This window comes from Hirundo rustica, chromosome 4, assembly GCF_015227805.2.
Source record: "Hirundo rustica isolate bHirRus1 chromosome 4, bHirRus1.pri.v3, whole genome shotgun sequence".
Lineage (NCBI taxonomy): Eukaryota > Metazoa > Chordata > Aves > Passeriformes > Hirundinidae > Hirundo > Hirundo rustica.
The window spans coordinates 11,491,494-11,503,904 of NC_053453.1; the positions used below are offsets into that span (position 1 = coordinate 11,491,494).

The following is a 12,411-nucleotide window of genomic DNA, read 5'->3' on the forward strand; positions in this document are numbered from 1 at the left end:
TGTTTAGCTGGTTGAACTTCACACTTGAAGATTTAGAGCTAACCAGCAAGCAAGAATTAAACATATGAGACCCAGTAGGGTTTTGCCAGTTGATCTCCAGTTTCCTGTCCTTTCTCCAGGGTAAAGTTTGCTCATCAAAGATAATTATATTTTCCTTTCTTTTTTAAATCTTTCTTTAAGTACTTTAATTTTGTCCAGTTTCGCATTTTGAAAGAGGTAAGTGATCTATTTCCCCAGCACTTTCCAAGAAATTAGGAATCTTTCACTTCTAGATAGACATGGCCTTGCATGTCTTTCTTCTTCAAAATTATAAGATTCATAGTTTGGGTTCTTCTGCTTGTGTTCTTCTTTCAGATTCCTAAGGGAAGGTAAAGCCTAACCATATTTTTCTGGTAATTTCATTTATCATAAGGAGCTTGAATTGAGCTTAGTTCTTCTTTCTTATTTAGACATAGGGATCATAATCAGGTGTATTTCTAGAGACCTTTGAATTTACATTTCCATAATGCAATTATATACTGTGTAAGTGTTTATAGCTACTGGAGGTAATTTTTTTAGGGCTGTCAGAAGTACTACTGTGCTATTCATGTGACTTATCACATAGGCTAATTTACCTAATTATTAGCAGAGAATGAATTTATCTTGGTGTAAGGGATACCTGAATGTATCCAAGGTACATTCCTGTACCTAAGCTATTTTGCTGGTAAATCAGGTATTTCCATATGCCACTGTACTGCACAGAATGTACATACTTATAGTTTTGAATTAACCATCCCTACTTACTGTTGAAATTCTGACAGAAACATGGATCAAATTATAATAATACTTTGTAAAAGAATGAGATCCTTGACAACTAAAAATGGCCAATATCTATAATCTGTTAATTCTTAAGTAAGAGCCTAAGAATGCCAGATCAACTTGGATATGCAGCAGGATAGTTATTCAGCATATTCACCAGGACACTAAGACATCTTAGTCCACACATACCTGGTATGAAAAAAACCTAATACAGTTAATCATCAGAACAGAGAGTAAAGCCTACCTGCTGACCCAAACAATTTCTGAAACCAAGGAACTAAAGACAAATGATAGCCACAGAATCTGGAGAGCAAGCTCTCTGTAAACCTACAATCATCTTTGATAAACCTTCACTGATACAACAATAGAAGTCAGTGGAATTTAATTTCAGATCAGTTTGTTTCCGAGAGGCATTTTTTGTGTAATTACCATTGTTGGGTTATGTGTGAGAACATGCTATTCTGGAGGCTTTAGCACCCTTATCCTCAGGAGGGAAGGAGGGGTTGTAGGAATAGCCAAGTACTCATTTCCTGGGATAAATATTTGTGAGTTTTTTTAATTTAGTATCTTCAAAGAAATTTGCTAATGCAATTTGATTAGTTGACAACTATTTCTTAAAAAAAAAAAAAAAAAAAATAGATCCTCAAGCCTTCTTTTTCACAACCTATAATATCTTCAAGCTTGATGTATATGTGAGACTCCTAAAGACAGTCTTGAAAAAAGCATGAACTGAGGAGTCTTCCGTGCATAGACAATAGGCTGCTGTAGGCTTCTTTCCTGTAAATGACGTGGATGAGTTGAAACCCTTATCCTGTGCTTGGAAACATTGCATTGTATAATGCCACTTTAGTGGGGTTTTTTTTGAACACTAGATTCTTGAATATGTGCTGTAATAATTTTCTCTTCAGTTTTGATTTTTATTTTCTTTTGGTTTTGATTTTGTTTTTTTAAATCTTCAGTTGGAGATGTAACTCCAGCTCTCCAAGTTGGAGAGTTACAGTTATCTACTTCGTTTTGGGCAGCTAGTTATTTTCATGTATTCTCAGAAGATACAGCATTAAGGTCATTCACTTGCTGCAGAGTCTGTCCCTTCTTTGTTAAGCACTACCTTCATGTATATTATGTATTTTGATGAATCTGATGATTGTGTCTTTACAAACCTGCAGATACCACCTTTAGCAAATAATTTCCAGTAGCTCAGCACATTCTGTGAGAGGCACTCCACATGCTTCAGAGGTAATGCTGGGCCTAGTCTAACCTGAGAAAGGTCACATCTTGCCATGAGCAACAAATTAAGTAAATTTAGCCAAGTCATTTTATAAGTAGCACAACACACAAATTTAATTTCAAAAGGCAGTAAATAAATTTACTGATTTTACAAAACACATCTTCAACAGGAACCACTGTCTTTGTCTCATTATGGAAGCCACAGTTTTTGCAAAACTTCATTTTTATTCTCTGTATGTTTTTATTCCAGATGATGGAACGATGGGAGAATCAAGGCAGCCCTCAAACAAGTGTGTCTGCTCCAGCTATGCCACAGAATATTCCCTATCCACCCACTCTTCACAGGAGTTCATTTCCTGATTCAACAGAGGCCTTTGATCCACGAAAACCTGACCCATATGAGCTGTATGAGAAATCAAGAGCTATTTATGAAAGTAGGCGTAAGTGAAAGCTCTCTTGACCCTGCTGACCATTTAGTATTTAAAATTTTGCTTATGAATATGTCACTGTTGACATAATTTTCTGTAATTATCTTTTGTAATTTAAAGAAACTATATTTCTTTCCAGTAAATAGAGGCCATTGTAAATGTTTCAAAAATTGTACACTTACGTATTTTCTTAGATCTTGCCTAGATTCTAATATTTGACTTTCATAGGTGTTTTTTCCCTATATTTTTGATCTCCCCATTTTGATGGTTAAATCCTTGGTGAAGCACAGTATATGTGCCACCATGTGGGTTTTTTTCTTCATCATCAACCAATAGGAAGGTGTGAATTTATCAGTGAAAAAGAGTTTCACCTACTTTCACTTCAAAGTGACATTTGTTAAAGAAATTTCAAATGTATTTGTTTTTATAAAAATGTCTGGTAAGTTTTCACATTGTCTTTGGTAGTTAGAAAGTAACCCATAGCATAAAGTACTATTTGAAGACCTGTACAAAACTGTACTGAGCCATTGAGATGCTCATCTTGAGTTAATTTCTCATGGTTTGGAAATATATCCTATATTTTTGACAAGAATAAAAGGGCTTAGACTTATTTACTCCTTTTGTAAAGAACATTTTAGCTAAAAATATTGTTCTAAATTGTCTGCAGCCTTTGCACTTTTTAAGATAAATTCTTAAAAATAGTTTACTTTTTTACTGAAAGCTTCTTCACCACTGCCATTACTTGCAAATGCCACCTTTCGAATCATTTTTTAAAATACTTGAGCCTATAGATCAAAATATGCTATATATTACACATAAAATATTGGAGCTGATTCAGACCAGCCCATTAATATTAGTTGGGCCCAGACACCTGGAATGTTCACATTTTTTCAGCATGCAAGGGGATAGTCTGAAGGAAATACATTATTGTTCCCAATGCTGGGTTCATACTGTTCTTACTTGCCTTGGCCTATACCTTAGTTACAGCATCAGCATCTCCTCTTTGGCTTTCGTATTCCTAGTCCCCACAAGAATGGATATGCTGGAGGAACACCAGAGTTTGTTTTATGCCAAGTAAACCCTGATCTAGTCCCAAAGCTACATTTTGTACTCCTCAGTCCTTTGCCACTGTGGCCAGAGCCATCTTCTGCCACACTGATCCTATTAGTGGAACACTTTTCAGCATAGATTGTCACCCTAAAACTCACTTTCCATAATGTAGTTTTTTGGTTGGTTGGTTGGTTGGTTTGGTTTTTGTTTGTTTGTTTGTTTTTGAGGGAGATAGTTGTTGATGTTTTCTATTTATTTAACAAGTGCCTGAAATTAAGATCCCAAATATAATTCCATGTACTCTGAATAAATTGCTAGCTTTTTTGAGAAATACTGGGTATTTTAACCACCCTAAACACCTAAACATGGATTTGAGAACTCACTTAGACCCCTGTAAAGTATTTAATCTTCAATTATAAACTGTTAGTCGTAGAAACTAAACTTTCCAGTATATTTACAAACACCATGTAGTCCATGTTGGCTGATATTCCCAAGAAAATGCACAAAAAGAGACTATAATTTTTGAAATTTTAAAACTCTTTGACGTATGGATCAGGATACTGTATGGGGTAGGCCAAATAGGTTTGAAAGAAGTAGGACTAGTTTTGAGTAAAGACTGGAAATAATTTCCAGACATCTCCCCTCTTTCACTTTCTCTTGTACAATAAGGGCTAGACTAATATATAAATAGAAACATTTGTTTGAACTGAAATGTTTTCTCTCAAAGTGATGGAATTTGGTATATGATAAATTAAAAGGAAAAAAAATCTATTCCATAGTTTGAAAGGATTTTATCTAGTTCAGCACAGCTACTGAAAAAACTTCTGGCTTTGTATAAAGCTCTAATAAATAGAAAACCCTTTGCAAATAATCATTTCCCATATCAACAGCTTTTAGAAGAGATGAAGTTTAATAAAAATCTTTCCACTCATCAGTCAGGATCAGGCCAAGAGTGCAGACTTCCTGCATAGAAACAAACATCTCTGTGAGACAATTAAGAAAATATTATAAATGCTATATGGATATATGACACGCATATTTATATAGCATTTTCTTTTATCCTGATCCCCAATATAGGCTTGATCCATGTGTGCTCTTCATAAAACTGTGGGATTGTAGATCTTATGTCAACTACAAAGATTCAATAACCCCCCCATAAGATTATATACTGCATTACAAGATATCTTACACCATTCAATATTCATGGGTGCCTTCTTCAAGATTTCTGAGCACTTCTTTGACCAAGATGAACTCTTATCTTATATGATCTACTGTGTTAAAGAGTATATGCTTTACCATAGGAAGAGCGTCTAACACGTGGGTTGGAGTTAGGCTAAAGCCTGTGTTTAATTGGTGTGATTGCAATTGAGTTCTGTCCAAAAGGCAGCTGGAAACTGTATGTGAGATGTTTACAGCCAGCTGCCTAGAAAAACAAAGAATTAAAAACTGTGAACCTCCTAGGCCCAAAACAAGTAAGTAAGGGATGAAAAGAAAGACTGCAGTAACTTTATCCTAGATTTCCAGCAGTGTCCCATCTTCCAGCTAATCCTGGAAACTTAAATTTCTGCTATCACCACTGCCCTCTCAACATTTTCTCTAAGACTTGGTTCCACAGTCCCCAACCAGATCTTGTCTGCATTCATTCATATCCCTTATTTATAAATAGCTGCCTCCAAAGATCTCTATTGTCCCTGACATTTTTGTTTCATTAATGCCATAAGCACACATTTTAGCAAATTCAATTTGTCAAGCCTTAGCTCCACATAGATGCCCTGTTTCCTGAAAATGGAAACAACAAGAAGGAAATCCATTACTGAGTCAAGTAATTGTCATCTAATTTGGGTATGCAGGAGGGAGAGTTTCAAGACAACACTGCTTCCTGCCATTTGGCAGTGTCAGGTTGGTTATCTTTGGGAAGAACATGCCCTAAAATTGCACAGGAAAAGTTCAGCTACTTGGCTTTTTTTAAGTACTTCTTATCTCAAAGCAAATTTGTCTTATCGCCTGGCAAGACCTTATTTTCATCTTCATCTTCTAAAAATAGGGCAGAGAAGTGAACAGTCATGACCTGGAAAATTCAAAAAGAAGGAGATAGTGCAAAATTTTTGTTCCTCTCATTGTGAGACTCTGTTACTAAACAGTTCATTTTTGTACTTCTATAACTCTGTATTTCTATGGAGCCTTTTATCATAGGGTTTCCCCACAGTCAGCTCTCACCAGGGCCTCATAAAAGCCTTCTGCTTCCCAGTCAGAGAGGGCATGAAGCAAGTTATGAAAAACAAGGTAGTTCTGTGAGGAGCACAAGCAACATGACTCAAAGCAGAGCAAGAACTAGACCAATGTGTTGCCTCTAGTTCATCCCTACCTAATGATAGCAAGAAGGGGGTTTCAAGCAGGAAGTCTCAATGAAAAAGTATGATTTTCATTCTATAGGAATGTTTTTCCACCTAAGGAACATGAAGAACCTGCAAGACCCTGTGTGATGGGAAGATTTCAGTTCATAATGATTACATATGAATTACAAAGCACTATCGCTTCTGCATGGGAAAGAGTTTCAAAGAGGCAATCAAATTATGTATTAGTACAAAAACAGAGTGCAACTCTATTTTGGAAGTCACAGTACCTCTGAAAATTTCTTGTCATGAGTTAGCTGTTACCTGTCAGCTCTTCTGTCTTAGCTGTCACCAGTCTCTGCTGTCACTGGTCACCTAAGCTCAAAATTCCAAGGAGATAAAAAAGGAGAATGAGGGGTCTCCAAACACTGAGGAGGACTACCACATCATCTAAAACAACTGCTTAAAAGGAAAAGATGGGAAATTGGTTTATGCTTTCTTCCTTTACTGTGTCTCTCTGGTTTGTTTCTCTCTTTTGCTTTGGTTTGGTTTGGTTTGGTTTGGTGTGGTTTGGTTTGGTTTGGTTTGGTTTGGTTTGGTTTGGTTTGGTTTGGTTTGGTTTGGTTTGGTTTGGTGTGGTTTGGTGTGGTGTGGTGTGGTTTGGTTTTTTTGCTTTTTTGTTTTGGGTTTTGGGGTATTGTTTTTACTCTCTTTCCTCCTCTCTTCTTATTTCTTCTCCATGATGAGGAATACCTACCTAACTTTTTGCTGTGACATAATTTTCTCAACTGGATGCATTTTCCTTTTTTCTGTCCTACTTTTAATTCAAAGCAAAACCTTTAACTCCTTTCTCCTCATGAAAACTCTTAGATTGTGACAGTGTGACTCTCCTGTTAACCAGGTTAGGTACAGAAGGTAGAAAATGGAACATCAGAACAGGAATTTCCTATGAATGAAAAAATTATTACTTTATATGAGGTAGATGGTTACAGCTGTAACTGGAGCCCTGGAGTTATCATTCGGAGACTTATTTCACCTGAATTTTAAATTTTTGCTTTTATAAATCCTACTTATCTTAAATTATTGTAGATTCACCTTTTATAAAAATTTTGTTCAGATACCACTGTAGGCAGACATTAGTCAACCAAGAGTCACAAAGCTGTTGGGAATCATAATGTCATATTTCTCTAGCTATAATAGAAATTTGATGCTATATTCTTCTAAGGAAAGAGGTAAAATAAAACATTTTTTACATTGGTTGGGTTACATTTGTCCTTCAGTTAGCCAAGGATGGTGATGTGACACAGAAATGCCAGTAGGAAGAATGAAATAAGCCAGTGACAAGTTCTCATTAAAAGTGAAATCTGAACAATTACAATTCCACCGTTAGCTGCAAGGACAAAGGTTACTTTCTTTGAAATTTCCCATGTTATTGTCTCCTCTGACCACAGTATTTTGAATTTCTCAAGTCCTTTCCAAATCTATCAGCTGTTTTATGTATTTTTATTTTTTTTTACTGTCAGAGATTTTGAAAAATTGGAAAAGAACCAAAAAGCAAAGTTCACCAACACCTGTGCAATATGTAAATAGCAAATGTGTTTGCATAATTAGCTTCCACAAAATAAGGTATATTCTTAGGCAGACTTATAAGTACCTTTCTGTAAGGTAAAGCACTTCAATTCATATTCACGGGTTACCTTTCCTCTGGAACATCACTCCAGGTTTCCAGCACAGATATACATTAAAGCAGGAAAGATTTCTGATCCATAATGTGTAACTACAAAAATACCAGTCTTGCAGAAAAACACTAAGGCAATCGGGGTTTCCTAAATTTGATACTCAAGGAACATTTAAAAAAAACAAAAAAAATTTTCGGTGTCTAGCACTGAATGCATTACCACCTGAGGGGTTTTTAGTCTACAGCTAAGCAGGATTTTCCTGCCAGTGCTTGTTGGCAGAAGAGATCCAGTTAAAAAATAAAGATTAAAAATATTAAAAATTGCAGGAAATTTTTCACGTAATCTGTACTACCACCTTTTTTTTTTTTTTCAGACAGTATTTTCCTGACCAAAAAAGAAATTCCTTCTAACATTTTTTCCCATTTTTGCTCGTTCTTAGTCTGAAAAGAAATCACATTTTGATTATGGTGCTTTAACATATATGTATACAAATCTGTGTACAGATGCATATATATATATATATGCTGAATTATGATAGCACTAAATACATAGTATTCTGAAGTATTGCGTAAAGGGGCTTTTGTTTGGGACTGTAAACAAGAAAATCAGGTTCTAGTTTCAAACCCTCCTTGCACTCTGTTTACCATATCTTTCAATATTTCTATTCACCAGTTAGTGCCCTTTATGTCAGTAAGTCATGCCTGCCTTCACTTAGTAAATAAAAGTATTGGGAAAATCCTAATTAAGGTCTATTATCATCAAACTACTTCTTGACCTAGAGTATGAACAACTGAGGTATAGGAAGGGAATTTCTCAAAGCAATTTCCAAACAGTCCATGTTGGTTTTTTTCCTTCAATCTATTGCTACTCTAAGCAACACCATGGAGAGGGTCTAAGAACATATATGACTAAATGAATATAAGCCTTTCTTTTTAATAAGAGATAATATACAATAAAATGAGACAAAATTTAGGAGACTAATGTCAAATGGTTTTGTATTGTTCATCATTGCAGAAAGAATTACTCACCAAGACAAAATGGATTTGTTACTTATATGAACTGACAGTGAAACCAAAAGCATTTTCAAATGGAATTATGAGTATCTAATCATCACAGTACCATGGATGTAAAATGATTTTGATTGCTGGATTGCAAAGTAGGTCCCTAATGACCTCTGCTAATATGAAGTGTCAGTTTTACAGCTGATGGCAGTGTTAAAGATTCAGTATTTCTTTTCCTTTAACAATTTACACTTTACTAAAAGATATACAAATAGATTTTGATCTGCGAAGCAGCAGCATGTACTTAAGAGTCAAAGTAAAAATTTAAGGGAACTGACTTGTAGGCATAGGGGAATTGGCCACAGGTGCATGAGACAAGTGGGTGCTGCATTGCCTATGAGCCATGTCAAACTGCTGCTTGCACAGCTTTGGAAGGACATTGCAGCATAATCACACTCATTCTTCTCACTGGGGAAACTCCCTTACCTAAAGCATGGCTAGTACTGAAATGCTGAAATATACATGTTCCCTTGTGCTAGTTTTATGTATGTCCATGTATTTAGCATTCAACAAAGATTGATCCAGAAAACAACAGAATCTGGAAAACAAATATCAAATATTGTCCCTATGTTTCATCAGCATAATTCTTCCTCCAGAGAATACGAGTGGCTCCATTGGTGTAAATAAAACACCTTGTATCACATTGTGGGTGAATTGTGCTCCTATGGCTGTATCTTGACAGCAAAAAAAAAAAAAAAACTCCCACTATTTTCACCATTGATTTCATACAAATCAGGATTATATCCCAGGTCTTGTTTATTGCTTGTCTATTTTCACAAATATTTCAGTTTTCAGTTTAAAATGAATGAGTGAAAATGAACTAAATCTATGAGTGTAATTAATTTTAGACTTAAAAAGAAGGTAAATATGCAAGATTTTTACTGTTCTATCTTCTAATAGCAAAATTAATCTTGGCTTTGCATTCATCTGACATGTAAAGAATCATACAATGATTGTCATAGAATGGTTTGGATTGGAAGGGATGTACTTCCAACCCCCAAATTTTGACGAATGGCAAGACTTCTCAAAATTCACAGCTGCATCCTTGTTCTCCAGAGCACAGGAAGTCATCACCATGGTGGAGATTTACTTTAATTATAGTTATGTACAAATAACAGTTCAGAAGATTTCTTCGTTTTACTTTCTTGATTCTTATTTCTAGAAAAGGTTAGCTGAACTAAAAAAAAAAAAAAAAAAAAAAAAAAAATCAGTGAATTTAACAAATGTTTTATTATACTTTTGAGTTCTACTTTGTAAGTACTTCATTCCTATTTCACAAGAAAGATTACAACTACTCATGGCAGTGCAGCTGCAGAGGTTCAACCAAAAGGGAATCATAGGGAGAACACAAAGATCTTACATCATCATTTTAAAACTTTCAGCACTTTGAATGCCTCTTCATGGTGGCAGTGTTGAGTAGACTTGTCTCTTTGTCCCCTCCAAAACTTAAATTCCTCTGCCTCATTTCCTATGAGGTGGAGGCAGGACATCTGACATATTTTTAAAAAATCTATTAAAAGTTTGGAAAATGTCAAAATTCATTTAATAATAAATAAATGAAAAGTTTCAAATTGCCTTGTGTAGGGTTAGTTTTCTATAAACCTAGTTGACGCATTTCTATAGAACAATGCTCACTAGAGTCTCTCAGTATTCTGGTAAAATTACCAGCTCAATTTATCCTTAGAAGATAGAAGGCACCAAGATGTGCACAGATGACATACATTCTGCTCAGCTGAGCACCAGGCCCAGCAGTCCTTCCTCCTCTGTTGGAAGTTGCTTTTCTGTAGGGTCTTTGAGCACAGAATTAGGTGAGTCTTGAAAAAAACTACTTATCTCTATATTTTACAGATGGAGACAGTGCTAATTCAGTCCCTTCCTCTATGTTGAATGTTTTTACAGATCTTTCTTCTTTTGAAGTTTTCTACTATTTGCTAGCTGTTTGCTTGTTGCATGAGCACAGCTATTTAGAGGATATATTTTGTTTTCTAAAGTGTCAGTGGCATTATCACAATTAAGTGTACTGCAGAGAGACCCATACTGCTGACCGCAGATTATTCCTAATATGAACATTGTTTTGCTATGGTTACCAAAACCACAAATCCACACCTAAGTTTATCTTACTGGTGATCAGACATTTAAAAACTTCAGGGCTTGATTCAGCATCTTCAGCATAGCACAGTTCCAATTTCTGTGTGTGCGAATTCCTAACTACAGTGAAAACACATGCTAGGTGCTGCATGGTTGATTACAGGATGATAATTAACACTGTGAGAATCAAAATTAAGTTCTGAAAGGCAAAGGAACAAAAGCTATATCAAACTTCATGAGATTAGCTTTGAAGGAAACCACCTCATTGACAGGCACTTTTGCTTGACCACAAGTAACAAAAACAGAGTACAAGTCTATTTTGGAAGTCATAGTACCTCTGAAAAAGGTAGTGCTAACTGTTAAGGGACATTGATAACTTACTTAAAATATGGCTGTCTGTCTTAACAGAGCAAGTTGTTCCCTAATTGGTCACCATTTGAGAATGGTGGTAATTCTTTCACTTTGCTGCTTGAGGCCAATTCGGGGTGATAGTAGAGTGACTGCAAGCAGAAATGGAAACAGAATCAACCAATCTTACAGCAGCTCCAAAGAGTGATTCTAGCTGAGTTACCAAAACAAAAAGCTTGTGTACCTTCAAACCTAAAAGCTTATTGAGACTATCAAGATGAAATTGCTTTCTCTACATTAAAAAGGCTGTGAGTAAAAAAAATCATTTCTCCAAGTTTGCAGCGGAGCAGCATCAGTTTCAAAGGTTTTGATTTTCAGGAGCTGTGCTGGTGGAATATTTTACATTTAGATAATACGTCTCACCTGAAGGGTCCCAAATCACTGTACAAAATCAGAAGTGTGTGAAAGAATTGTCTCGTTTAACCATCAAAGATATACAGCCACCTATAAAGTCAAACAGCATAGCCCACGTGACACAACTCAACACAGACAGTAAACACAAAAGATGTCCTAAAAATGTGAAAGACCTTATCTCCTTTATAGCATGAAATATGTGTTGTATGATATTCTGGCTTAGAGTCACATAAATGGGATACTTATTTGCCCTTTTGTTGTGTGTAGGCCAATAGAAATCACTGGTTTGGAATGTTTTGCAATTCACTCTGGGTGCTGCCAAAACAATAAAACAGAAATTCTTGTTCAGAACATTTCAGAATTAGCAAAGGAAGCATGACTGAATTCAGCTACAGACTCATCCAGATTCCTCTAACGCAAGCAAAGTAGTTTTATATGAAAACAAGACAGTTTTTTGCTGCACTTCATACAGTAAAATGCAAATACTTTAAAACTACCTGCATAAAAACTATGTTAAAGGGATTTACATGCATTTACCGTCATGTACAATTACTTGTTCTTGTTGGCAACATATATACCTCAAGAGAAATCTTCCTCTTGATGATAAAAGACATTTTGCAATTGAATGGTATAAAAGAAGGGGTGAAGTCATCTGAGGTCAAGTCATCCAAACACACCCATTAAACTTCCCCCTTTTTTGCTGTACTTGAATAAGCACAAATATTGTCACTATTTTTCACAGTTTAAACCAAACTAAAAATTTTGTCTTCATCAGAACCTACATTGTGTTCAAGAAACATTACCACCTCACCATCTTTTTCACTTTCTACAGAAATGGCCAGGTAGGCCTTAATCTAGCAGGAATATGTACGTTTACCACATGGAAAGTAAAAAAGGAGGGGAGGAGAAAACAAAATTTCAAGAAAAAAATATAAAATGCATTTTAATAATTCAAAACACAGCAGAGAAATGGATGCTGCATCTT

The 12,411-nt window shown here is 35.5% G+C and overlaps 1 protein-coding gene across 8 annotated transcripts in view; it reads left to right on the forward strand.

Moving 5' to 3' along the window:
* The window catches only part of MAGI2 (membrane associated guanylate kinase, WW and PDZ domain containing 2), a 713,954-nt gene that overhangs the window by 624,369 nt on the left and 77,174 nt on the right, over nucleotides 1-12,411 (forward strand). For 7 of the 8 annotated variants that reach the window (XM_040061343.2, XM_040061346.2, XM_058420133.1 and 4 more), the window contains one exon: nucleotides 2,276-2,465. In XM_040061343.2, coding sequence (XP_039917277.1) covers nucleotides 2,276-2,465 — 190 coding nt within the window. The remainder of the gene's footprint in view (nucleotides 1-2,275; nucleotides 2,466-12,411) is intronic. The other variant, XM_040061344.2, reaches the window with a different exon arrangement.